Source organism: Acomys minous, assembly GCF_964271855.1.
Source record: "Acomys minous genome assembly, chromosome: 17".
NCBI lineage: Eukaryota > Metazoa > Chordata > Mammalia > Rodentia > Muridae > Acomys > Acomys minous.
In genome coordinates this window covers 36,485,588-36,510,614 of record NC_140500.1, presented here as the reverse complement: position 1 = coordinate 36,510,614, position 25,027 = coordinate 36,485,588, and the positions used below count along the sequence as shown (strand labels likewise).

The 25,027-nt window shown below is 43.1% G+C and overlaps 1 protein-coding gene across 15 annotated transcripts in view; it reads left to right on the top strand.

Moving 5' to 3' along the window:
- ITPR1 (inositol 1,4,5-trisphosphate receptor type 1) overlaps positions 1-25,027 on the top strand; it is a 357,780-nt gene that overhangs the window by 168,404 nt on the left and 164,349 nt on the right. For 10 of the 15 annotated variants that reach the window (XM_084765471.1, XM_084765479.1, XM_084765470.1 and 7 more), the window contains 15 exons: positions 2,429-2,680; positions 3,170-3,311; positions 4,252-4,432; positions 5,381-5,568; positions 8,290-8,428; positions 9,118-9,172; positions 11,340-11,505; positions 11,654-11,824; positions 12,205-12,270; positions 12,902-13,039; positions 16,763-16,888; positions 18,705-18,905; positions 20,925-21,176; positions 23,115-23,240; positions 23,816-23,944. In XM_084765471.1, coding sequence (XP_084621597.1) covers positions 2,429-2,680; positions 3,170-3,311; positions 4,252-4,432; positions 5,381-5,568; positions 8,290-8,428; positions 9,118-9,172; positions 11,340-11,505; positions 11,654-11,824; positions 12,205-12,270; positions 12,902-13,039; positions 16,763-16,888; positions 18,705-18,905; positions 20,925-21,176; positions 23,115-23,240; positions 23,816-23,944 — 2,332 coding nt within the window. Of the gene's footprint in view, positions 1-2,428; positions 2,681-3,169; positions 3,312-4,251; positions 4,433-5,380; positions 5,569-8,289; positions 8,429-9,117; positions 9,177-11,339; positions 11,506-11,653; positions 11,825-12,204; positions 12,271-12,901; positions 13,040-16,762; positions 16,889-18,704; positions 18,906-20,924; positions 21,177-23,114; positions 23,241-23,815; positions 23,945-25,027 lie in introns of all 15 variants that reach the window. The other 5 variants (XM_084765480.1, XM_084765469.1, XM_084765478.1 and 2 more) reach the window with 2 other exon arrangements.

The window sequence follows — 25,027 nt, the reverse complement described above, 5'->3', positions numbered from 1 at the left end:
GGTGTGGTGCCCTGCAGTAAGATTGTCCAACAGAAAGATAGATGTGTGTTTTGTGAGCTTGAGTGGAAGATGCCATGGACTCATAGTCCATTGTTGTGTGTTTGTGTGTCCAGGTCATGGGAAAGGCAGGAGCTTGTATCAGCCTTTGTTATCCTTGACCTGTAAATAGTAAAGCCTGCATACAGAACAGTCAACAACAGGCAGGCTGTGGGGCCATGCTGCAACTGGTCAAATATTAATCTTTTTACTTAGGCTGAATTTGAGTTTATGTTCCAGAGTCCATATCTTCAAAATAGACATAGTGTCAGTCTCCTAGAACATTTACAGAAACAGAAAATGTCTCACCATGTGTGTGCACACACCTGCATTTTTATTATTTATTTACATGTATGTATGTAAATACATGATAAGAGTGTCAGGGAATTGGCACAGGATGCTAAAGAGGGCCAGAAGGAATACTAGGGCTTTACAATAATACAGTCATGTAGCCCAAGTCTAAAGCTTCGGAAATTTAAATAGAGAACTGTTGGAACTTAGGTACGGTGTTCAAAAAGGTTCATGTTTCGGAGTAGTTTAGATTTTCAAATTAGCAAAACTCAGCTGATAAAGTTTATGCAAGAATTCCAAAATCTGCTTAACACTAGTACCCAAACTTTGATGTGATACATTTCTGATGCAGGGATGCTGAGCATGTGCTTTCAGTTTTGTCCTAAAGCCATAGATGCATCCTTGCTGTGACTCTCCAATTTCTTTGCCCCCCCCATTTATTATTTAATCACTTTCCACTTGATTGTAGCCCCCTCCCTCCTCTCCTCCCAGACCAGACCTCGTGTCTCCTTCCCCCCCTTTTTCCCCAGCCCCTTCTCAGGGAAGGGGTGTGTCCCCATGGGTACCATACCACCCTGGGATATAAAGTTCCAGCAGGGCTAAGCACATCCTCTCTCACTGAGGCCAGACAAGGCAGCCCTTTAGTTTTCATAACTCCCTCTAGCCACTGTCATTCCTGGGGCTTGGGAAAACTATTGTGTGTCACCACTGTCCCCTCTGCTGATCTCCTTCTCAGTTCCTAGTCTTGGTTCTAGCTCCAAGGCCATATAGCCTTGCCATATGAAGCAAAGGAAAAGGAAAGAGAAAAGAAGGAATGTTAACTACTAGATACAGCTAAAAGAAGAGGGAAGAAAAATTAGTACTTCTGATATTTCCTAATAAGATAATTTAAAATATAAAAAAATTTAAAACTTTGCAGTTAAAATGCCTTTTCTTCCTTCTGTATTCTCTTCTGTTCTATTTATACGCATGATGGTCTTTTATTTTTTGTATGTTAATTTTTAAAATTTTTTTCTTATGTGTCCATATATGTATGTGCATTACCACATGTGTGCTTAACTGCCTGAGGAGGTCAGAAAAGGGCATTGGATCCCTTAGAACTGAAGTTATAGATGGTTGTGAGGCCCCATGTTGATTCTGGGGGTTGAAACTAGGTCATCTGCAGGAGCAACAAGTGCTTTTAACTGCTGATCCACCTTTCCAGCTCCTCATTGTGTGTTTTGCTGTATTACATGTGTATGTGTGCATATGTTTCTATTCCTCAGATTTTATGTACATAAATGATACTTTACAGCAGATACCATTCTAAAGCTGCCCTTAACACTGTTTCTAGTGTGTGTGTGTGTGTGTGTGTGTGTGTGTGTGTGTGTGTGTGTGTGTGTGTGTTTATGTGTGTGAAAATATAACCTCTATGGTAATTGAATAGACTGCTTCTCTAATCTTGACTGCAGTATGCCTTCTCTTTTGATAATAAATCACTTTTATTGGCATTTGGCATTCCATCATATGCCACCACTGAGCCCTTCATGTAAGGGCACATCCTCACTTAATTTTGTGAGGATGAGTTTCCACTCCCTATGAAGAGATGAATTGATAGAAACTCCTATTTTTAACTTGAGTAGGCAGTTCTAAATTGGATGATTTAGCCTTCACTTTTAGTGACTTACATGATATAAGATCCTAAAGGTATTGTAGAAATTTAATTACACTTGTTATGAACAGTATGTTTGACATTTCATGCATGGTCTTTGGTGTACTATATAAAATATGGGGTGGGGGATGCAGAGAGAAAGGGGAGCAGAAAGACAATCACTTCAGGCCTAGTCATTTTCCCCTATTTATTTTATAAGATCAAGATGGTAAATGTAATCACATGGTGACATCATCACTTTAACACAGCTAGACAGATGTGTGGCTATGGGGTGCTGGCCCATACTCTGATGTGCCACGAACTCTTCCTCCATCTTCTTAGTTCAGAATCCAAAATTATGTACACAACAATCATTTAGGGATGTTGGTATCAGTTAGATGGCCGTATGTCACATCTATGAAATCTGAGTGATTGATTTCTGGAACATGAGCCTTCTGTTGGTTTTGTCAGGTATCAACTGAACCTCTTCGCGAGGATGTGTCTGGACCGCCAGTACCTGGCCATCAATGAAATATCCGGTCAGCTGGATGTTGATCTCATTCTCCGCTGCATGTCTGATGAGAACCTACCCTACGACCTCAGGGCATCCTTTTGCCGCCTCATGCTTCACATGCACGTGGACCGAGACCCCCAGGAGCAGGTGACCCCTGTGAAATATGCCCGTCTGTGGTCGGAAATCCCCTCCGAAATCGCCATTGACGAGTAAGCCTGGGCCCTGATGAGATCTTATGACACTTCAAAACCCCGTGATTCTAATGTTCCGTGCAGCAGCAGATAAGCCACATCGGTGACCTAGTGAAATCATAGGAGAAAGAGCTTTTTTTTTTTCAAGATTTAAGTAGAATTGTGTAGCTAGAAAATATTGTTTAACCTTCAAGAAAATAGGATGCTGGGCTGCATTTTTCTATCTCTTGTTTAGCCATGTCCTTCTGCAAATATCTAAGTGTGTACTGTGTGCCAAGATTGGGGAATATTACTGAAGAGTCTAGAAAACTACCTCTACAATAGTGGGGAAAGACAGCCAGTGAACATGAAGAGTGACTAAAGTAGATATGTAAGTGTACATGTTAGGGAAGGAAGCACAAGTCAGGACCAGGTTAGAAGATGCTGTCTTTGAGGATGAGCAGCTGAAACGGCCTGCCTGGGAAGAGCTTCATGCTTCCCTTCTTTCGCTCTCTCTCTTCCTCTCAGCTATGACAGCAGCGGGGCATCCAAAGATGAGATCAAGGAGAGGTTTTCTCAGACGATGGAGTTTGTGGAGGAGTACTTAAGAGATGTGGTTTGTCAAAGATTCCCCTTCTCGGATAAGGAGAAAAATAAGCTGACATTTGAGGTAAGGCATGGTGAGAAGCTCTCTGAAATTCTGTTCTCAGTGGGCATTTTTCTGTGGCGTAAGTAGAAAATATGTTAATCCTTGGCCATCATATCACAGTGCTCTCATCTGGAAATACAAAAAGAACTGGGTCAGAATTGTTCTAAATAAAATAGAACAGTTACCAGTCACTTAGCCTCATAGAAATAAATACACAAGGCTAATTAATTATGTGTCACATATGCTCTGCACTTTTTATTGAAAGCAAAAGAAGAGAAAGTTAATGTTTGGGATGGGCTACAGTGACTCATCCAAGGAACCTTGATCCGAGGGATAAATCCTGTTGCTTTTGCATTAAGCTGTTTCCAAGACCAGTATCACCCTTTAGGAATGATGTTTCAAAGAACCACTGAGGTTTTTGTTTGTTTTGGTTTTTTGGTGGGAAGGGGAGAGCCTTTTCTTTCTTTCTTTCTTTCTTTCTTTCTTTCTTTCTTTCTTTCTTTCTTTCTTTCTTTCTTTCTTTCTTTTTTCTGAGACACGGTTTCTCTGTGTAGCCTTGGCTGTTCTGGACTCACTTTGTAGACCAGGCTGGCCTTGAACTCATAGTGATCCACCTGCCTCTGCCTCCTGAGTGCTGGGATTAAAGGTGTACGCCACCACGTTGGCCTGATCTGAATTCTTACTGGTTATGATTTGCTGTGTTTTGGGGGAAGTTAGGGTACCAATTGATTAGGCCCATTGCTTTGTGAACTAGTCATCAAAGCAGAAGGGTACTTTCATTTCTTAGTTTTCTCCCTTAATGAAACAAAGTGAGATTTTTTATCAGAAACAGAAAGCCCATTGTATGCCTTCTCTGACCATAAAGAAGGGCACAGCCTGTCATGATTAGCTAGTCAGCACTGAGTGGGATGGGAGGACACAGCCACTGAGTACTAATTCCCTCTTCTCTTAACCACAACAGGTTGTGAACTTAGCCAGGAACCTCATATACTTTGGTTTCTACAACTTTTCTGACCTTCTTCGACTAACCAAGATCCTCTTGGCAATATTAGACTGTGTGCATGTGACTACTATCTTCCCCATTAGCAAGATGACGAAAGGAGAAGAGAATAAAGGTAACAATGATGAGGAGAAGCTCAAGAGTGAGTATCTGAAGTGTCCGGACTGAGAGATGCCCTCCCGGTCCATGCTGTTTCACTCATGCTGTGTCTCCCCATGGGCCATCCTGTTCTGTTCTTTTTCTGTTCTCACCATACATACCCTGAGAAATAAAATCTGGAAGAGTTCCGCTGACCCATCATCCATCACTATTGGTCATTCTCAGCAATTTACTCCTCCCTCACATCTGTCCTGAGTCTTTCCTTGTGTCCTGTTGAATAACTTGAAAGTTACCTTGTGCACTGAGTGTTTAACCCTTTAATAACTGTGTCTTGCCATCTGTTCTCGATGCTTCTGAGACACTTAATGATGATACTCCTGTCTGATGAAATAAGCTTGTATCTTGGTATTATTTTCACTTTGTAAATATGAAAATCCATGTTGATATGTTTATTTCTTTCTGCATTTGGAGTAAGAATAGGCATTGAGTCACCGCTACATGTTATGTGCTTAGGTAGGTAGGATGGAAAAAACATTTGGAATTGATTCTCCCTATTTGACAAGTCCTCTGTGATGTCATTTTGCATACAGTATATCATTGAATTCTGTCACAGAACTCTTTATATGTGAGGAAATGTGGTGGTGATGTAATATAGTCAAGCTTTGTTAGAAGCAGCAGTGTTTGTGGCCTGCTAACTTATATTCCTGTTCCATGCACAGTAGCAAGCACATGTCACTGGTGCTAAGTCAATTTCGGTGACGCAATTAATGAACAAAAATGCCATTGGAGATGCAGAAACCATGTTGTTCTGACAATCTCAGACGTCTTAAATTTGTGACTCATAGTAACCCTTTTGGGTTCCTGCGGTTGAGAGCATGTATCAGAACAGGGATGTGTTAATAGTTTGCCTCAATAAGCCCATACCCCTAATCAGATGCTTCAGGCTCTCTCTGAGGATGTTGTGACAATGGTCTGCCTTGGCCCTTTCTAGGCAGTAACGTGATGCGATCTATCCATGGAGTTGGGGAGCTCATGACCCAGGTGGTGCTTCGGGGAGGAGGCTTTTTGCCCATGACTCCCATGGCTGCTGCCCCTGAAGGAAATGTGAAGCAGGCAGAGCCAGAGAAGGAAGACATCATGGTTATGGACACCAAATTGAAGATCATTGAGATACTCCAGGTATGGTGCAGGGAACAAGATAGTCCTCCTGAGAGCTCTATTTAATGCCTCCTCTAATAGGGGCCCACAGCTTTCTGTGGGGAAAAAAAGCATGAATTTTACCTCATCCTTGTGAATCATCTCGGAATTGACTCCTTTGAATTTTTTGTCATTTCCTGCCGTTCCCATTATGGCTTTGGGTTTTTGTTTTTTGCTTTTTTTAAAAAAGATTTATTTATTCATTTACATTTATGTATTTATGTATGTATGTATGTATATATGTATGTATGTATGTATGTATGTATGTATGTATTTGTTATGTATACAATGTTCTGTGCCTCCACTTCAGAAGAGGGCACCAGATCTCATTACAGATGGTTGTGAGCCACCATCTGGTTGCTGGGACTTGAACTCAGGACTCCTGGAAGAGCAGCCAGTGATCTTAACCTTTGAGTCATCTCTTCCCCACCACCCCATCATGCCTTTGACTATTCTGTGATTCCATAACTTCCTTCAGTTATCTTAGCTTTACAGCACAGCTGGTCTCTCTTTCTCTGCCTAAGCCTTGGCTTAGAATTTGCTCACTGTGCTTTGTTCAGATTCTATTAACATTGCAAAACCTTCCTCTTTTTTCTCTTGTTCTTCTTCCTCCTCCTCCTCCTCTTCAATTTTCTGCCCTTTCCATCTACCCACCTACTCACCCATGAATGTTAGTTGATACCAGCTCCACGCCAACTCCCTTTTAGCACTTGGGAGCCAGCAATGAACAAAATCTATTCAAGTTCTGATCCTAAAGAACTTTGTTTTCACAGGGAGCATAGGCACACATCATCTAAAAACCGATGCTTAGTTAGTTGTTAAACCATAAAGATGAGTCAACTGGGAGCTGGAGAATGACTTAAGGGTACCCCATTCGGGTACTTTCCCGAAAGACCTGGGTTCCATTCCCAGCACCCATATACTGGCTCACAACCATCTATGGCTCTAGTTCCAGGGAACTGGATGGCTTTCTTCATGAGCACCAGGAATGCAAATGGTACAGACAAGCATACAGGCAACACACACACACACACACACACACACACACACACACACACACACACAATTACTTTTTAAAGAAGAAGGGTCAGCTGATTTGGAGGACAGGGGGCAAGCATAATGGGTTTTTTAAAAAAGATTTATTTATTATGTATACAGTATGCATTAGCATTATAGATGGTTGTGAGCCACCATGTGGTTGCTGGGAATTGAACTCATGACCTTTGGAAGAGTAGTCAGTGCTCTTAACCGCTGAGCCATCTCTCCAGCTCCGCATAATGGGTTTTTATGGATTGTGAGAGAAGACCTCTGTCAAAAAGTGGCTTGATCAGACACAGATGCGGTGAGAGCTGGCGATGGGCATCCCTAGGATTTAGCAAATACAAAGAGTCTGAAGTGGAGACAGGTTTGGGAACAGGTGTTTTCAAGAGGGAATGGGAGGTGGATAATCAGGTTGAATCAATCAATGCACATTGCCTTCCCCCCTTTTTGATGAAACCAATTAAGCCACAGTTGATCCGTGGTACCTATCTTTGTCTGCTCTTATCCTAACATAGCTAATGTGAGTCTGTCTACTAAGGAGCATCTTTGGGGGTTAAATATTATGTACATAGAACAGAAAGAGAGCAGCACAAGCTGTTAGAGTTCAGAGGTGTAATGAGGCCAAGAGTCTCAAACTAAGAGCAACACTAGACTTTTTCCCCTCCATGTACAAGGACTTGGCTTGCTCTTAGAATTATTCATCTGTTCTATCCCTAATGTGATTGTTTCCATCTGCCATGCCAATTACTATATTCCTACAACTGAAAAAATATTAAAATGAAAGGAAACCTTCCATCCTCACTAATAATTGCTGTTTTCCCATCTTCCCTCCTTTTTTGTGTATCTTCCCAGTCTCCTGCCAGCCATCTGGGTGCCCCTTAAATCTATCCACATTGACACCTAGAAGTAATGATTATAGTTGGGTTTTGCATAATATTGAATTTGAGGTTCTGGAAAGATACCAAACAGGATGTGCAACAGTCACTTGGGAACATGGACTAAGAGCTGGAGACAGGTCAAACATCTGTCTCCATCTGGGATCTGTGACAGCCTGAAATTGGGTAAGGTCACCCAGAGGGCTAAGCAGAAGCTAGGAGAGAGAAAAAGGAGAGATGTCAGTATGAAGCTTAAATGATGCAGCTGGCTAACTTTTCTTCTGGGTTCTAGCAATAATCCTTTGGTAGAGAGATAGGGACCCAATGAGAGCCCAGGGGCTACGCCTAAATCAGATGAGACAATCAAAGCTATGTTGCAAATATAAATGGAGCTAACTCTCGGCAGTAAAAGCAAAATTTCTGTAAGTTCTTCTCAATCCAAAGCAGCTAACCTTATCTTAGGTTAGGCCCAGAGTTGGCTTTCAGTCTTTGCTGAAATATAGTCCTGTCCTATAAAAAGATGGAGGCATGAATGGTGTAGTATTCTGGGTGTTTAATTCACCTTCAGGATGCCAAAGTCTACACTGGAAACCAAGGTGTCATGGGCAGACTGTATGTGTCCCTTAGAAGTTTGTTATTGTTAAACCCAAGCCAAATATTTGACTGAGTGCTTAAGGTAATTGATACAGCTGATACCAGGCCGTGCCAGAGTGCAGTGGCTTGGCAAAGTGTTAAAGACGGTATGTTAATGTAACCAAAGTGTTTCCATTTCTGCTTGAATCTTTAGTTTATTTTGAATGTGAGATTGGATTATAGGATCTCCTGCCTCCTGTGTATATTTAAGAGGGAGTTTGATGAAAGCAATTCCCAGTCATCGGAAACATCTTCTGGAAACAGCAGCCAGGAAGGGCCAAGTAATGTACCAGGTTAGTGATGCCAGCATGGGATTTCAGTCATAGAGTGGGACCTGGGAGTGATGCTGCTTTGGGCTCAAAACAGTATCCAGAAAAAGGGTGAAAAGTGATGCTCTTGAGGACTGCCATATTTTAAGGGCTCTCCAGTCAAGAGCATAATGGGAAAAACAAACAAAACATTGCTTCTTGCGGGTAGGCCTTTAGGGAATGAAGATTGCTGATGTTTATAGTTTTAGTTGCCTATAAAGCTAGTCTTACCTATAACTATACGTTATAGTTATAGTTACCTCTAAAGCAACCCAAAACAAGCACAGTGCCAAAAATACTCACCTAGGAATTTGATTGTCCATCAGCAGCTTTTGTTCTGTGTTTGAAGTTCCCAGCCATAAGATAATGGAGAAGGCTAAGGGAAAGACAGTGGTCGATGTGATTCAGACATCCTAAGATTTTTTTTTTTTTTTTTTTTTTTTTTTTTTTTTTTTTTTTTTTTTTTTTTTGTGGAGCCATCATTCTACTTTAGCAAGAAAAAAATGGCAGTTGTCAGGATCATCTGGGCTAGCCTGCTGCATAGCTCTGTGGGTCATGATTCTGGAAGCTTTGAGGGTGGCATGTGGGCATCACTCTTGAAGCACGCTAGTAGGAGTCCCCTAGAATCAGGTTTTCCGTTTCTGTTGTATCTAACCTATTCTCTCATCTTTCAGGAGCTCTTGACTTTGAACACATTGAGGAGCAAGCAGAAGGCATCTTTGGAGGAAGGAAAGTGTGCTTTCATTATCTGTTTTGTGGCTAGAACCTTCTGTAGTTTTCACAGGACTTTTCCTTGAGCACACCACTATTTAGCCATCACGTTCAAGTTTTTTTTACTGCTCTGCTTGGAGCAACTGAGTCACAGAACTTAGGTGGTGCAAAATGTGTGTGTGAGTGGTGTGTGTGTGTGTGTGTGTGTGTGTGTGTGTGTGTGTGTGTGTGTGTATGTGTTTCCTGCCCAGGATAGGAATAATTTAAGAAGGTATCCTATTCCCATGGTTATTTTTAACTGGTGTGGGTCAAAAGAGTAGGGATAGGGCGTTCAAATCAGAGAAAGGTTACTAGTGTCATTGACTTTGTCCCCTGATAACCAAGCTACACAACAACAGCAGCAAGAATAAATAAACAAAAAAGAAAGCCCCACAATGTATCCTTTAATTATTCCTAATGTGAACCCCTCTTAACATCACAGGCCTTAGCCAGGTATGGTCATGTACTCCTTTAATCCCAGCACTCAGGGAAACAGAGGCAGGCAGATAACTGTGAGTTCAAGGCCAGCCTGATCTATAAAGCAATTCCAGGACAGCTAAGGCTACACAGAGAAACCTTGTTGAAAAACTAAAGAAAACCAAAAATCAAAAACCATAAACCATTAGTACTATATAAACTCACATATCTACAAGAATAAATATGTTGTGTGCACAGTGATTATAACTAGCATACTTGGTTTGACTATTTATTGCTTAGTAAAGTGCATCTGTGAAAGTCTTAAATGTTTAAACAGCAAGTATTTCCCACAGTTCTTGCTGTTGAAGGTGCTGTTGAGCAGTCTGGTCACTGCTGGACCTGCCATGCAACTCCAGTGGTATAGTAACTGGGAGTGACACACCCTGCCTGTTTTTCTCATATTTCTGGTTCCTTCAAAGGAGAATGTTAAAGCTGAGTTTTCAGCCTTGTTCTATGTGGTTAATTTGTGCTTCTTTGTGGAGCAGTGGTTGATGCCTAGAAGCAAATGCTCCAGGAAGACAAGCCAACAGTAAGCAAGTGCTGATTACATGTCTGTTTCCACTGTGCTTTCTAATGTTTTGCTGGCCAAGGCCAGGGTTAGTAGTAAAGAGCACTACAGAGGGATGTACAGAGGCCCCGTTTACTAGGACCTGTGACTGTGAGCAGTCTACATCAGTGCTTCATATAAAAACCGTGGAATTTGAGGCACACCTGTTTGCAATAGTTTGAGTTCTCAATAATGACACTTTGTATCATGCACCAACTCAGCTGTCCAGCCATTTACCTCATCTTGAACAACAGTGAAACTACCATGGCGATTTAGACATGTGATGTGATTATAATATTCCCCCATCAGTTCTCACTGTACTCTTGTTAGCCTGCAACTGTGAAGGTCCCACTGTTGGTCACTCATTCAGTTGTAGACACAACATAGATGCTAACATAGCAATTGGCCAGTGGTGCCCAGTTATGAAGGAATTTGCCATTCAATCCAGTGTGTGTTTCTTGATTTTCATTATGTAAAGAACACTAAGTTTATCATAGATATTGAAGCAATCTCTGATAAATATGTTGGTTCATCCTCACTTGGAGCACACTGAGTTTTAGTGGGTCATTGAATACTTCAAAGCAGGACTCACAGCACCAAACCAGCTGGTGACAACACCCATGTAGAACAGAGTCATTGCTTGACTGCCCATCATCAAAGTGTATGATGAACAGACTCACTATATAGTTCATGGTTCCTAAGAGCTGCAGACTAGACGTTTTCAAAGCTGGTTTTTCACTGCGGATGATTTAGTAAGTGCTGAGCTACAGCACTTTAAACAGAAAGCTTGGAACAAGTACATCCGTTGTAGATTTCAGAGCACAGAGGAAGCCCAATGGAAGAACGCTGTAAGTTAGGTGCCCTGAATCTGATAATCTCAGTCCTGTTAGCTTAGGAAGGTAAGGACGTTGGCTTAAGACGTTATAACGTCTTAATTGTCTTCTTCTCGCAGTGTAGCTGAAGGTCGAAGATTACTGGCTTGTAAAAGAAGCTGATGGAAAGTGAGGACCTGTTGCATGGAGCAGTGTTTGAACTCCAGTTCAGCCCTGTCAGGACTCACATGCATGATCCTGGGCCTGTGGTTCACTTGGTCTCTCTTTCTGCTCCCCTGTGTTCCTGTAGTGAGGAGAACACGCCACTAGACTTGGATGATCACGGTGGCAGGACCTTCCTCAGGGTCCTGCTCCACTTGACAATGCACGACTACCCACCGCTGGTGTCTGGAGCCCTGCAGCTCCTCTTTCGGCACTTCAGCCAGAGGCAGGAAGTTCTTCAGGCCTTCAAACAGGTACTTCCTGTGGGCCATCATGGCCGTTGTGTATCAAAAGAACTGTTGTGTGTCGTGTGCAGTGAAACTATTGAGGTTCCGTGTGTCTTTGTGTGGGTGTGCATGTATGTTTTAAGGTTTGTGTAACTAATGGATTATGTCTATTAAGGTTCAACTGCTGGTTACCAGCCAAGATGTGGACAACTACAAACAGATCAAGCAAGACTTGGACCAGCTGCGCTCCATTGTGGAGAAGTCCGAGCTCTGGGTGTACAAAGGCCAGGGCCCCGATGAGCCCATGGACAGTGTGTCTGCTGAAAACGAACATAAGAAAACTGAGGTGGGCAAAGCCCAAGTTTGCTTTACCAAGTGGCTTTCCTGCTTCTGAAAACAAGGCGATAGGATGGTTGCTATCAAGAGATGCTTGCTGAGTAGCCAGGGTATCAACCATTTTCCTAGAAAACTAGCTACAAAATCAAAGTTTAGATATCCTTCTGGGGAAGGCCGGACCATGTGGAAGAAACTTGGTTGGGTGAGGTAGCACTAGATTTCTCTCAGAGACTCAGTAGGAACTGGCCTCCTGTGACCACGACATCTTCTTCCAAAGGGCGAAGAATAGATATGTCCTGGGCAGCCTGACTGTCAAAAGACAATGCAAAATGTGTGTGATTTCTTAAAGGGTGATGTTCCCCTCCCACATGTGTGTTTTTTGGTCCCTAGGAGGGAAGTAACAAGCCACAGAAGCACGAAAGCACCAGCAGCTACAACTACAGAGTGGTGAAGGAGGTGAGCTGCCCCATACCGACCTGTGTCCTGGGCTTTCTTCAGCGAGCTCTAGTCAGCCATCAGCAAGTCGAAGGCACAACTACTCAAGCTCTTTTTCTTTGTGTACAGTTTGTCCAGGGAGAAAGTAGCACCCTCAGGTTGAACACTTGGGTTGTAGCTGCAGGTCTGAGTTCGAAACCCAGCTGTTCTCAGTCCCTCCCCTTTTGTAGGCAACTAAAAAAAAACAAACAGGAACTACACAATTCTCAGGTTTTGAAGCAGATCAAAGATTCATTCATACAGGGGTTTTATCCATGCTTGGTTTTAGAAATCTGTGCATATAGTAATTTGGGGTTGGAAGCTTTGTGCTTATTACCCCGGCAGAGGCCTTCTAAAGTCTTGGCAGCTGTTTCTGGCCAGATCATTTAAGTGACCCATAGCCCCACGTCACTGGTTGTTTTAACCTAGATGTGCCACTTACTCCACAAGATGCACTTTTCTCACAAAGATTGGATTTTGTGCAGTCAGTGTGGATACTACATACTAGAGGAATGCCCTGTCCTGAATTACGACTGTACTGTGACCCCCTCCTCTTCAGGCCTCTCCCCACACTGCCATTCCTGTTTTTCTGAGGTATATTTCCTTCTCTCAGATTTTGATCCGACTCAGCAAGCTCTGTGTGCAAGAGAGCGCCTCAGTGAGGAAGAGCAGGAAGCAGCAGCAGAGGCTGCTAAGGAACATGGGTGCGCATGCCGTGGTGCTGGAGCTGCTGCAGATCCCCTATGAGAAGGTGAGGAAGGCTGCAGCTCTCCAGCGTGGGCTGGATCTCTCCCCGCCCCAAACACTTCCCTCTTGCTAGATGGGGACAGCTTGGTCTGCACCAGAGGTGACGTGTGTGTGTGTGTGTGTGTGTGTGTGTGGTGTGTGTGTGTGTTAGCTGGTGCTGTTAAGCTTTGTCTGCAACAAGAGGAACAGAGTGATCTCTACAAGCTATTGAAGGCATGTGGACCATGGGACTTGATTCCTCCAGGCTTTGGCAGTGTCCTATCATCTAAGCATGTATTTGGACCAAGCATCCCCTCCCCCATTGCTTTTTGGTTGTTTGCCTCCAGCAGATTGTATTTTTAGAAGGCTACTGTCCTAGTTTGGTTTCTATTGCTGTGATAAACACCATGAACAAAAGCATCTTGGGGAGGAAAGGGTTTATTTTCATCTTACAACCCTCAGGTCACAGCCGACCACTTAGGAGAGTCAAGGCAGAAACTGATGCAAGACTATGAAGGAATGTTGCTTACTGCCTTGTTCCCCAAGGTTTGCCTGGCTTGCTTGTTAATACAACCCAGGACCACCTGCAGAACGATGGTACTACCTGCAGTGGGCTCTGCTCTACCACATCAGTTATTTATCAAGAAAATGCACCCCACAGACTTGCCTACCAGCCAGTCTGGTAGAGGCACTTCCTCAGCTGAAGTTCTCTCACTTCAGACATGTCTGGATTTCATTGACAAAAACCAATCATCACAGGCAGGAAGATCACTACTCAGCTTCTATGGTGGCAGACATGACTCTTGGGAAATCATCTATTCACACATGGCAACAGCAGTGAGGCTTTCTGGTTTATCACTTGACATACTGGGGGACTGAGGCCGAGGGAAGTTTTGACAGGACTCTTAGAGTGCTGAGCATTCCGTAACAATCACAGAGGCAGACCCATTGGTGAAGCATCTCTTGAAGAAAGGCTGCTGCTCAGGCATTGTAGGCTGCCAGCACCTTGCTGAGCCCCTCATGCTCCTTAGCTCCCATTGTCCTGTGAACATGCTGCTGAGACAACAGTGCCCTCACCCCTGCTTTGAGTAAGGACACTGTGGCCAGGAAGGCTAAGGGTGGCCCAGCTGTGGATAGGGCCAGCTCTGCTCCCCTGTGGAGTCTGGGACTGCTACTTTGCATTCCAGATAGTGCCTTAAATAGAAGCTGCCTTCTCCAACGTGGGGAAGTTATAAATGAGGTGAGCTGTGCCTTTCTCAGTCACTAGGAAAGCACAAGATGAATCCTTCTGGGAGGTCAGACTTGTAGATAACTTGGAGTTAATGCAGGTATGCATGTCATCCACACTGTTCCAGTATGGAGTATCGGGGGCTGATTTGAGAGCCACAGCTTGATCCTTGGTTTTAATGATAGCCATTCAGAGAGCAGTGTTAAAGTATATACAACCGGATTGATCTGGAGTTGGTGCCTCTAAGGCAGCACTCTGTCTCTGTCTTTCTCCGTTGTCTGTCTGTTCCCCCCACCACTTTCTCTCTCTCTCCACCCCCTCCCTGTGTGTGTGTGTGTGTGAGTGTGTGCTCACTTACTGTGGGATAGACACAAATATCCCAGTTTCTGAGAACAATAGAGAATCTCACCAGATGACATCTTGTAACACAGTATCTTCCAAGCCTTCCCACCTCATGGAAAGGCCCTTCCAACCTGAAAAGCTCTTTACTGTCCTGAGCCAAGCAGGTTCCTATTTCTAGTAAAAGTGGAAGCGTGCAAGACTTTTAAGGTTGCCACTCTCAAGCAACAGTATCCATCTGTCCTGAGTGCTCTGATTTCTTACATCTAGAACTATTGCCCACAAATTTGAGGTAGTCATAGTACCCAATCCCTCCTACAAAGACGTGTTGTTCTTCTTCTGGCCTTGTTTAATTACCATAGCTGGTTGCTCACAATGCTATGTTACTTGTTCCTGATGGGTATGTCCTGTCTCCTCCCAGAGTTATTTTCTGGGACAGAGTTGACAAGCTATAAATATAGGCAAGTTCCAACTCTCTGCCTGTTCTTGCCCAGCATGTCAGCTCAGAATAGCTGTTGTGTTTCTGGGTAGTTACATAAGTACCTGCAGTGTTTTGAGTTTAGCTCCTTGACTCACTAAACCTAAAAAATTTTCTGCCTTCCTCTTTAAGTTTGGTGACCGCAGTTCAAACCAGAACCAATAGCTGATTTGTACTGAGCAATGACTGCCTGAGCATGGCATGTGGATTTTCTCACTTCCCACTCATAACAACTAGACCAGCTATACAAAGAGTGCACCTTTTAAATCACCATGTCCAGATGATGAAATAGAGACACAGAGTACAAAGTAACTTGTTCCAGGTCACACAGCTAAGAAGTCCAGGTCTGTGTGAGAGCAGAGCAGTGCTGACAAAGGTCTTCATTCCTTACTGCTGGTCTTCTGCCTCCAGGAGGAAGTGATGGACAAGAGATGTTTTGTAGGATGCGGTAGGATGTGAATGGTGACTTCTACTTCAGAGTCTCATTCTACTTTTACTGCCTTAAATATTTTTGATTGAGATCTAGGCAGGATGACAATAGACTCTATAACAATACTTAACTCTTTACTAACATGAAGAATTTTAATATGAAATCAGAATTATGAAAGTCACATGACCAACTACATGGACTGCCCAGGGCAGATACTGTCCCATGTTGAATGATTATTAATACTTAATATTAATAATAATTTTAATAAAATTAGTGGTTACTCTTTAACCAGCTTTATACCCAAATAACCACACAGAGAGACTAGGATCTATTTAATTAGCCTATAGCACAATGCTGTGCAATAATTACACCATCCCAAATCTGAGCTAGTATAGTTCCTCCCATTCAGATTTTCTACATTATACTTGCTTTTAAATCATTTCCTAGGCCCAGTTCATTTCTCCTGATATCTCCTGGTCTTCCCATGACTCCTTCTTCTCCTTCCTTCTCTTTTTCCGCCCCTCACTCCCAAGAATGCCCCATCCTATTCTCTGTTATTGCTCAGCATTGGCTAGTTGGCTTTTATTGGCAATACAGAGAACAAATGGTGACATGTTTACACAAACTTGAGACAGGAGATACTTAGAATAAACATCACAATGCAATGTCTGTATGGCAATCAGATAGTGGGGTAGAGAAATTAGCATTTGAATGACCAAGGGTAAACTGTACACAGTCCACAAGAACATTATGCCAACATTTTGCAAAAGAAAAAGCTAAATCTTAGTTTATAGCTATGACTGGTGTTATAGAGAAGACAGTAGATTGGGTGCAATTGTACTGATTTATAGTCTAACGGTGCTTCTTCTCTTCCCTGGTGCATGGTGCTGGAAGTTGACATGCTTGACAATAGGTGTAGAACTTTAAAAAGATGAACTGAGCATTTATCAGCAGGGGTGAAATGGGCCCTGCTCCACTGTTAACACCCATTCTCAAAAGTAAGGATTTGGAAATTCCAGCCAAAGGTAGACAGTGGAATCCTTCTGTTAGCAGTGATTCTGTGGCCTTTATTCTAGTGGCCCGGGGGAAAGTATTCATTTTCATTCATAAGGCATGAATCTGTTTCTTACTGGCTGCTTCTCAGTGGCTCAGGCAAGCACCTCACTCTACCTACAGTGCGGTGGGCACACACCCCTGGGTCCCTTGGTAGAGGGTATTAGCATGGAGCGGAAGCCTAACAATAAGTGCTCTTCCTATCTCTCCTCCCATACAGGCTGAAGACACCAAGATGCAGGAGATAATGAGACTGGCTCATGAATTCTTGCAGAACTTCTGCGCAGGCAACCAGCAGAATCAAGCTTTGCTGCACAAACACATAAACCTGTTTCTCAACCCAGGGGTGAGATAGGAAGCGTCTGGGCAAACCTGTGCTGGGAGGATGTGGGGAGGCAGCTGTCCTTTGATGGTTTGTGTTCTGGGATGTGTTAGAATGCATCAGTCATTCCAAAGGAGAACATTGTGACCAGCTGTCAGGGCATAAATACTCCATATTGTGAGCCTAGGTTGCCATGGGTACAAACGAGGAAAGTAGGAAGGGCAAAGGAGGTACATTTCTATCTTTTCCTAATAGCACCCAGCACTATGCCACAATTAGCAATACAAGAGGGATATGTTTTAGTACTTGGCTAAATATGTAATATGTCCACAGTAAATACTTTTATATTGTTTTCTAAGTGCATATTTCTAGGTATATTAAATAAATATAACACCTTTTGCTTAAGATGTCTTCACACTCATGCATTATCTTACATACTGCACTTTTCCCCCCATTTAATACATCTCTGATGCCTTTTGTAAATCAGAGATAAGTGTATTTTCTTACTGTCTTTGATGGCTCAATGCCATTTCATAAAGTGGCTGTAAGTAAAAAAAAAAGTTCAGTTCTTATTACTGAATAATTAGTCATTGTCTAGTTTATGGTTTTGTACATAGCACTGCAAAAGATGTCTTTGTCTGCACAAGGACACATAGTAGAGCCATTAGAGCTCTTGATTGGTGGATACTAGAGTCATGTATGCTCGCTGTCATGTTAAGGGGGTGGGGCAAAGGTTAGAAGGTGGAAGCACCTACCTTACACCAAGCAGAAAGCTCAGTACCTATGAGTATCTCTGGATAAAATGTGCAAAACAAACTTCCTGGAACATAGCATGGGATGTCTTCATGACTTTGGCAAGTCACATTAGTGTGCAAAGGACAACAATATAAAGGAAAATATCAGTTAATGGAACCTTGTTAAAATCAGCTTCCATGTCCAAGATGCTGTCATCAAGAGCAGCCAAGAGCAGGCCACAGAGAGAGAGGAGAAGACATTTGCATTACATGTGTTCTTTATAACAGTTTTTTTAAAAAAATAGAAGTCAGGAAAATGAAAAATAGCCTTTAAAAGAAAATAATGGTCCAAACTTGATGAACACATTCAGTTGATGAGACAAGGTCTTCACACCATGATGAGTTATCAGACAAATGCAAATTGGCACATAAGACTTAACTAAAATATGAGGCTGGAGAGGTGGCTCAGAGGTTAAGAGCACTGACTGCTCTTCCAAAGGTCCTGAGTTCAATTCCCAGCAACCACATGGTGGCTCACAACAACCATCTAATGTGATCTGATGCCCTCTTCTGGCGTGCAGGCAGAGCACTGTATACATAATAATAAATAAATCTTAAAAAAAAAAAGACTTAACTAAAATAAAAGACTGTGTTACAGGGATATAGCATAGCTTAGTGGGCAGGAGCGATGGCTCAGTAGTTAAGAGCACGCATTACTCTTGCAGAGGACGAGGGTCCAGTTCTTAGCACTCACATGATGCCTCACAACCACTCAGAACTCCAGTTCCAGAGGACCTGACACCCTCTTCTGACTTCTGCATGCACCCGGTATACACGGGGTACATACATGCATGCAGACAAAACATTTGTACACATAAATATAGCACAGCTGTACTAAACTGTAAGGTGTACTGTAAAATACACAGAACACCTTGTGAAAAGCTGTTTGGTGGTATCTTATAAAAACGAGAAGTGTGCTAACAGCTGGGGCAGTGTGGAGCAAGAACGAGAAGGCCACTCAAATGCAGGAGTCCCTCTAGGTTTCAGCAGCCCCCTCCGGCCTCTTTCTGACCATATCCTTGTGCTTGGTCCTTGTCTTGTGCCAGATCCTGGAGGCAGTGACCATGCAGCACATCTTCATGAACAACTTCCAGCTGTGCAGTGAGATCAACGAGAGAGTGGTCCAGCACTTCGTTCACTGCATAGAGACCCACGGTCGAAATGTCCAGTATATCAAGTTTCTCCAGACAATTGTCAAGGCAGAAGGGAAATTCATTAAAAAGTGCCAAGACATGGTCATGGCTGAGGTGACAACCACGTATTTGCATCAACCTCCATCTGGTGTTCTGTAGAAACTTAAGTTAGCCTTATCTGTGTGCTCTGGCACCCTCTTGAGGAGATGTATAGAAAGGGAGGGTGCACTTCTACATATGTGTAGTTTCTCACATTTGTGGTTTAGGCAAGAGTCTGATCTGATTCTTTTTTTTTTTTTAAGCCAGGCATATATTTTATTGTGATGGAGAAATTTCAGGAGTGATGGTCTCACCAATGTGTTTCTTATACTGCACAATAGAATGAAACTCTATTTTTTTTCCTTTCTTTAAAAATGAATCTTTTTTATTAATTTATTCATATTACATCTCAATTGTTATCCCATCCCTTCATTCTTTATAGCAGTAAATCTACTTCTTGTAAGGCAATTTGGTTGAACTCTTTAGCCAGAGAAAAGAAAGATAAATGACAGGCCAGCATCTATGTGGAGGCCCAAATGTGGATAAGACCAGTGAGCTAAAACAACTTCCTCTTTAGGAATTGAGACTTTCCATTTTACTGTTCACTTACTTAGCTTGAACAGTTTCGACGTAACATTTCACAAGGAGCACCTGGCCTGCAGGGTGGAGGCAAAAGCCTCATTTGAGTCTTTGCAGAAGTCGGCTTTGGGCGATGACTATAGTCTCTGGTTAGGAAGGGCACTCTGCAGACATGACGGTGGCTTCTATGGAACTTGAGTAAACTCACCCCATGCTTGGATTCACTGTGGCGTCTACATCTATAGCTCAAGGGACAGGAGAGCTGGCTCAGCCTAGGGTACAAATGCCAGCTGCCTTGCTTACTGGCTTGCATGTGTTGGCTCTCGTGTCTTGACATCTCAAGACCTCTGAGCCTTTCTGTGTAGTGAGTGCTGTCACTCACTGTGCAGACTAAATGAGGTAATGACAACAGTGGGAATGACTAACGTTTCCTTGGCGTGTACAGTGGTCTGCATATTGTCTGAGAAACTTGTATTTGATTATTTATTCTATACAACAAAACTCTTGAGTCCGAGCTCACGTTTTGTCCCATTTTTACTTAGAAAGAAACTGAGGCATGAAGAGGATAAGTAACCTAGCAAAAGTATTTGTCTTGGGATCCAGACCCTTGATTGGAACTCATGAAAGTTGGTTGTTAATAAGCAAATAGACAACTAGGGAATGCAACTCAGTGGTAGAGCACTTGAACAGCATGCATAAGGTCCTAGGTGTAACCCCTAGTACTCCCCTACGTCCCACCTCCCCCCCCCAAAAAAAAATCCTGCAACTACACTGACAGTGAGTAAATAGTATTGTCCAAGTTTATTTTGACTTCTGTGCTAGCCTTTTAAATACCTTTGGTACTTCATGTAGTGTTAAAATTGATTTATGTTAAAATAGACTTATTAGCGGCCACATCTTAGGAGACAAATTATGAACAGAAATGCCTTGGCTTTTCTTTTGTCCTGTTTTGCTTTCTTCTGTCCTGTGGCAGGGTCTCACAGTTCACACTGGTCTGAAACTCAGCATGCGGTCAGGGATGGCCTTAAACTCATATCTTCCTACCTCAGCCTCCCAAGTGCTGGCATTACAGGGATGTACCACTACACCCAGCTAAAATGACTCGACTTTTTGATGAGTGCTAAAAGGAAAGCATCTTAGTTAGATGTGGATACTTTATGATCAAAGAGATTAGACAATGAATGGAAGTCATGTATCAAGATGCCTTCTAAAATATACCAAAAGGTGCAAATATTTAAGATATTGAAGGATACAAAAACAGTATCCTGGCAGTGCAGGCTAGCAGTCTGTGCTTTTGTTTTAATGTTCTGGTGTGCAGACTGGTCTTCCCCAGCAGATTTGTTAGGGTCACCATGGTTACTCCTGTATTCTTGGATACACATGATGCGGTTAAGAAATTTTGGTTGGTCAGTCTAGATACAGACACAGTGTGCTTGAGGAGGTACATGTAGAATTTTGTAAGGCCACCTCACTCCTGCAAGCTTGCAACACCAATGCTCACTTTTCTCTGTGTAGCTTGTCAATTCTGGAGAGGATGTCCTTGTGTTCTACAACGACAGAGCCTCCTTCCAGACCCTGATCCAGATGATGCGGTCTGAGCGCGATCGCATGGATGAGAACAGCCCCCTTATGTACCACATCCATCTGGTGGAGCTCTTGGCCGTGTGCACAGAGGGCAAGAATGTGTACACAGAGATCAAGTGCAACTCCTTGCTCCCGCTTGATGACATCGTCCGTGTGGTCACTCATGAAGACTGCATCCCAGAGGTGAGCATCTTGGCACTAAGAGCGCCCTTCTCCCAGTCTCTCTGCTGCATGTGGGGCAGTGGCTGGGTCAGGACATGGCAGCTGGCCTAGGAACCCCTTGGGTTTGAGACCCTTCAGCTCATGTTGCAAAAAGATTTCACATCACCGGGGCAGTGTTTTTCTGGATATTGATTTTGTGTGAAAAGTAGCACGACAAGTGTGTCTCTGCTTGTCGCAAACAGTGGGACAAATGCCTCAGGGCTGTGGAACAAATCAAGCTCAAAGAGAGTATGCCCTGAATGAACTGCCCAGAAGCGAGGCTAGCATTGGGTTGTGATAGCTTCACCTGTAAGTTAATTTTTTCAAGCGAAAACTCTTAGTACAGAAATAATGGGTGACCATTGTACAAAATTGTGGAGTTACAGGTGAAATAAATAGGTGTAAGAAACAAACAGGTGTAAAAAAATAAAAATGGCCCATAATTTCACTTCCTTCAAAGAGTACCTGCAAAGCCAGGTATAGTAGCATATGCCAGTTATCCCAGCATTGAGGTGGCTGGGGCAGGAGGAGTGCCATGAATTTGAGGCTAGCCTGGGTTACATAGTAGCACCAGGCCATGCAGAGATACACCGTAAAACTCTCTCAAGCAAAGAAGTAAATCCTCACCCATTTTCCCATTTGTCTTTGCATAGTAACTATGTCCTGCTATATCCCACTCTAGTGTTCCTGTCCCCTGCTCTCACCATGGACACTTTAACTTTCCTAGTGTCCGCAGTTACTCCAAGCTATATATACTCACATCTAAAGACCTGGGCCTCACAAACAAGAGAAAACATGGTGCTGCAGTATCTTACAATATAATATTTATTAATTCCATCCATTTACCTGAAAATTTCACACTTTCATTTCTTTACAAAGCTGACTAGAATTCCACTGTGCACATATGTTTTTATAATGCACCCATCAGTTTAAGGACCTTTAGGTTGTTTTCATTTCCTAGTGCTGGACTGTAGGGGACACATTTCTACAAGTCATCTTGTCTCATTTATTCTAGAAGACTTGCTGCCCTTGACATCCCCACCCACCAACCCCCCCACCCCCTCCCGCCCAGAGCACCACAGTCTGTCAACACTTGATATTATCAGGTCCTGTTTGTTTCTGTTGGCTCACAGTGACGTGATATCTCCTAGTTCTCAGTTAACTTTCTATTTCCATACCGCACAATTCTCTCATTTAAACTGTACAGATAATTAGATGAAGTCACAGAGTTGTGTTGTCACCACCATCATCTTTTCACCCCAAAAGAAACCCCAGACTAACTCTATTTCTTTCTGGTTCCCCTGAGCCTAGATAGTCACCAATTTTTCTCTGCCTTGTGGTCATTCAATATAAATGGAATTGCACATGCATGCCTTGTTCTGGATTTTTTTGCAGCGTGTGCAGGTTTTGCAAGCATTGGTACTTTATTATTATATTGGTAACAGGTCTTATGCCCTATACCACATTTTGTTTCTTCAGTGAATGTCACTGATGCTGTTCTGTGCTGTTTCCACCTGTTGTCCATTATAAAAGGTGCTCTGTGGACACTTACATTGATGGCATAGGCCATGTCTTCCTGGCTCACTCACTGCAGACTTCTCCCAGCCTGAGCCGTGTAATTCTTAATGGAGCCTTCTTGCAAACAGAAACAATGCAGTCGCACGTGAGCCTCTCATTTGGTCAGAGTTTTTTTCATCAGATCTTACCTTGAGACCAAAAAACCATTCTCTCCCTAAAGCTTTATGCTTTAGGCTTTTGAATTTTATAATCGTGGATTTGGAGAATCAAAAAGCCAGGGGAACAAAAGCCAGCAGGGAAAATGGAATGACACGGGCACCATGTCTCAGTGTGAGGAGCCTGGAGCTCGTGGCTTCCTCATGGACCTCGCTGGATTTTCACCAAACTGCTCTCTGTTTTCAGGTTAAAATCGCTTACATTAACTTCCTGAATCACTGCTATGTGGATACTGAGGTGGAAATGAAGGAGATTTACACAAGCAATCACATGTGGAAATTGTTTGAGAATTTCCTCGTGGATATCTGCAGGGTAAGGCCTCTGTGTGTGTGTGTGTGTGTGTGTGTGTGTATCTGTATCTGTGTGTTACCCATGGGCATGAAAATAGGATGCGTCTGTCTGTCATCTATTTCACACTATGTCCTCCTATTCATAACTGTAATTCAGTACAATTTTAGTTGAAATAAGAGCATATGACCTCCTGGTGCATCTGACTTCTCATATGGATGACAGAGAGTGGACAGATAACGTATCTGGGGGCAGTTTACCTCTAAGGGAAATTAAATACTATCAGTCCCACTTGCTGCTCTTTAAGGTTTCAAACTTGCTGGGTATAGGCAAGAAGTTGGATGAATGGCATGGCAGTTTCTTACCAATTGTATTCTTCTGTGTTACATCATGCTACCCAAGCTGAGTTGTCTTCTCTTTTTTCACAATGCAGAATTAATTAACTAATTAATTAATTTACTCTAATGAACTTTTTCTGGGATAACCACTGGCCTACAGATCATTACTTTTGTCCTGCAATTGGTGGGGAGGTGATGGGTTTCTTGATACTTGTGGAGTAGGTTTGCATGCCACGTTTCCAGCGTCCACCTGTTTTCCAGGCCTGTAACAACACAAGTGACAGGAAGCACGCAGACTCGATTCTGGAGAAGTATGTCACTGAAATCGTGATGAGCATCGTTACCACCTTCTTCAGCTCTCCCTTCTCAGACCAGAGTACCACTCTGCAGGTGAGATCATGTGGGACTGTGTGGTCCAGGTCCAGGCAGTGTGCAGTGAGCTGCAAATGAGCCTTTCTTCAAAGTCAGAATGCATGGCCGCTCTGCCGGGGACCTTTGGAAGCAGAAGCAGAAGTGCAGTTGACCATAGTATCTACAGGGATTGGCGCTGGGACCTTTCATGCCCTCTCATACTAAAACCTAAAACTCAGGGATGCTTAAGTCCTGGATGCTAAGAGGTATAGTAATAGCACAGAACCTATCCACGCGCTCCCACACACTTTAAACCAAGACTTACAGCAAGCCCTGCCATGCAGCTGCTGTGTGTCCACCTTATTGTTCAGAGGCTAAGATAGGGGAAAATGGGGAAGAATTCCATATAAACTTGATCATTTTTCATACACTTTTAGTCCTTGAGTAATTCTACAGATGGAGAACCCAAGGATACATGCGAGTGATGATACATGCTTGAGGAGTATAGCCCATTAGCAGCCTGTTCGTTCTTAGACACTAGGTGCCAACCAAGACATCACAATGGCTAGTGAGGCCAGACCTGCTTCTCTCGTAGTATAAAGTAACAGACGCTGTGGTAATGCCCCTCGAGTTAATGAAACAGTGTTGAAAACATAACATGTGTACTGTGGGCTGGCTGAGCAGGTTGAGGCACTTGCTTATAGGCCTAGTGACATGATTTCAATCACTGTATCTACAAGGTAGCAATAGAGAACCAGCTCCTGAGAGCTGTCTTTTGATTTGCACACCTGTGCTGTTGAACATGTGCACCATGTGCATGTGGGTGTGCACTCACGGGTGTGCGTGCACACACACACACACACACACACACACACACACACACACACACACACACACATACACACACAGCTTTAAATGGTACTTTTATTATGGCTTCTCACCTTGGCTGCTACCAGTTCCTTCTGTGGACCACATTTAACTAACTGGTAAGCAGGAATTGCTAGAGAAGTAAATCTTCAAATAACAAATACTCTGTGTGTCCCCCTAAGGCATAGGCTATCCCATATGTATCTGGAAATTAAAGTCAAATTTTGAAGAAGTGGCTGATAGATTTCTGAACCA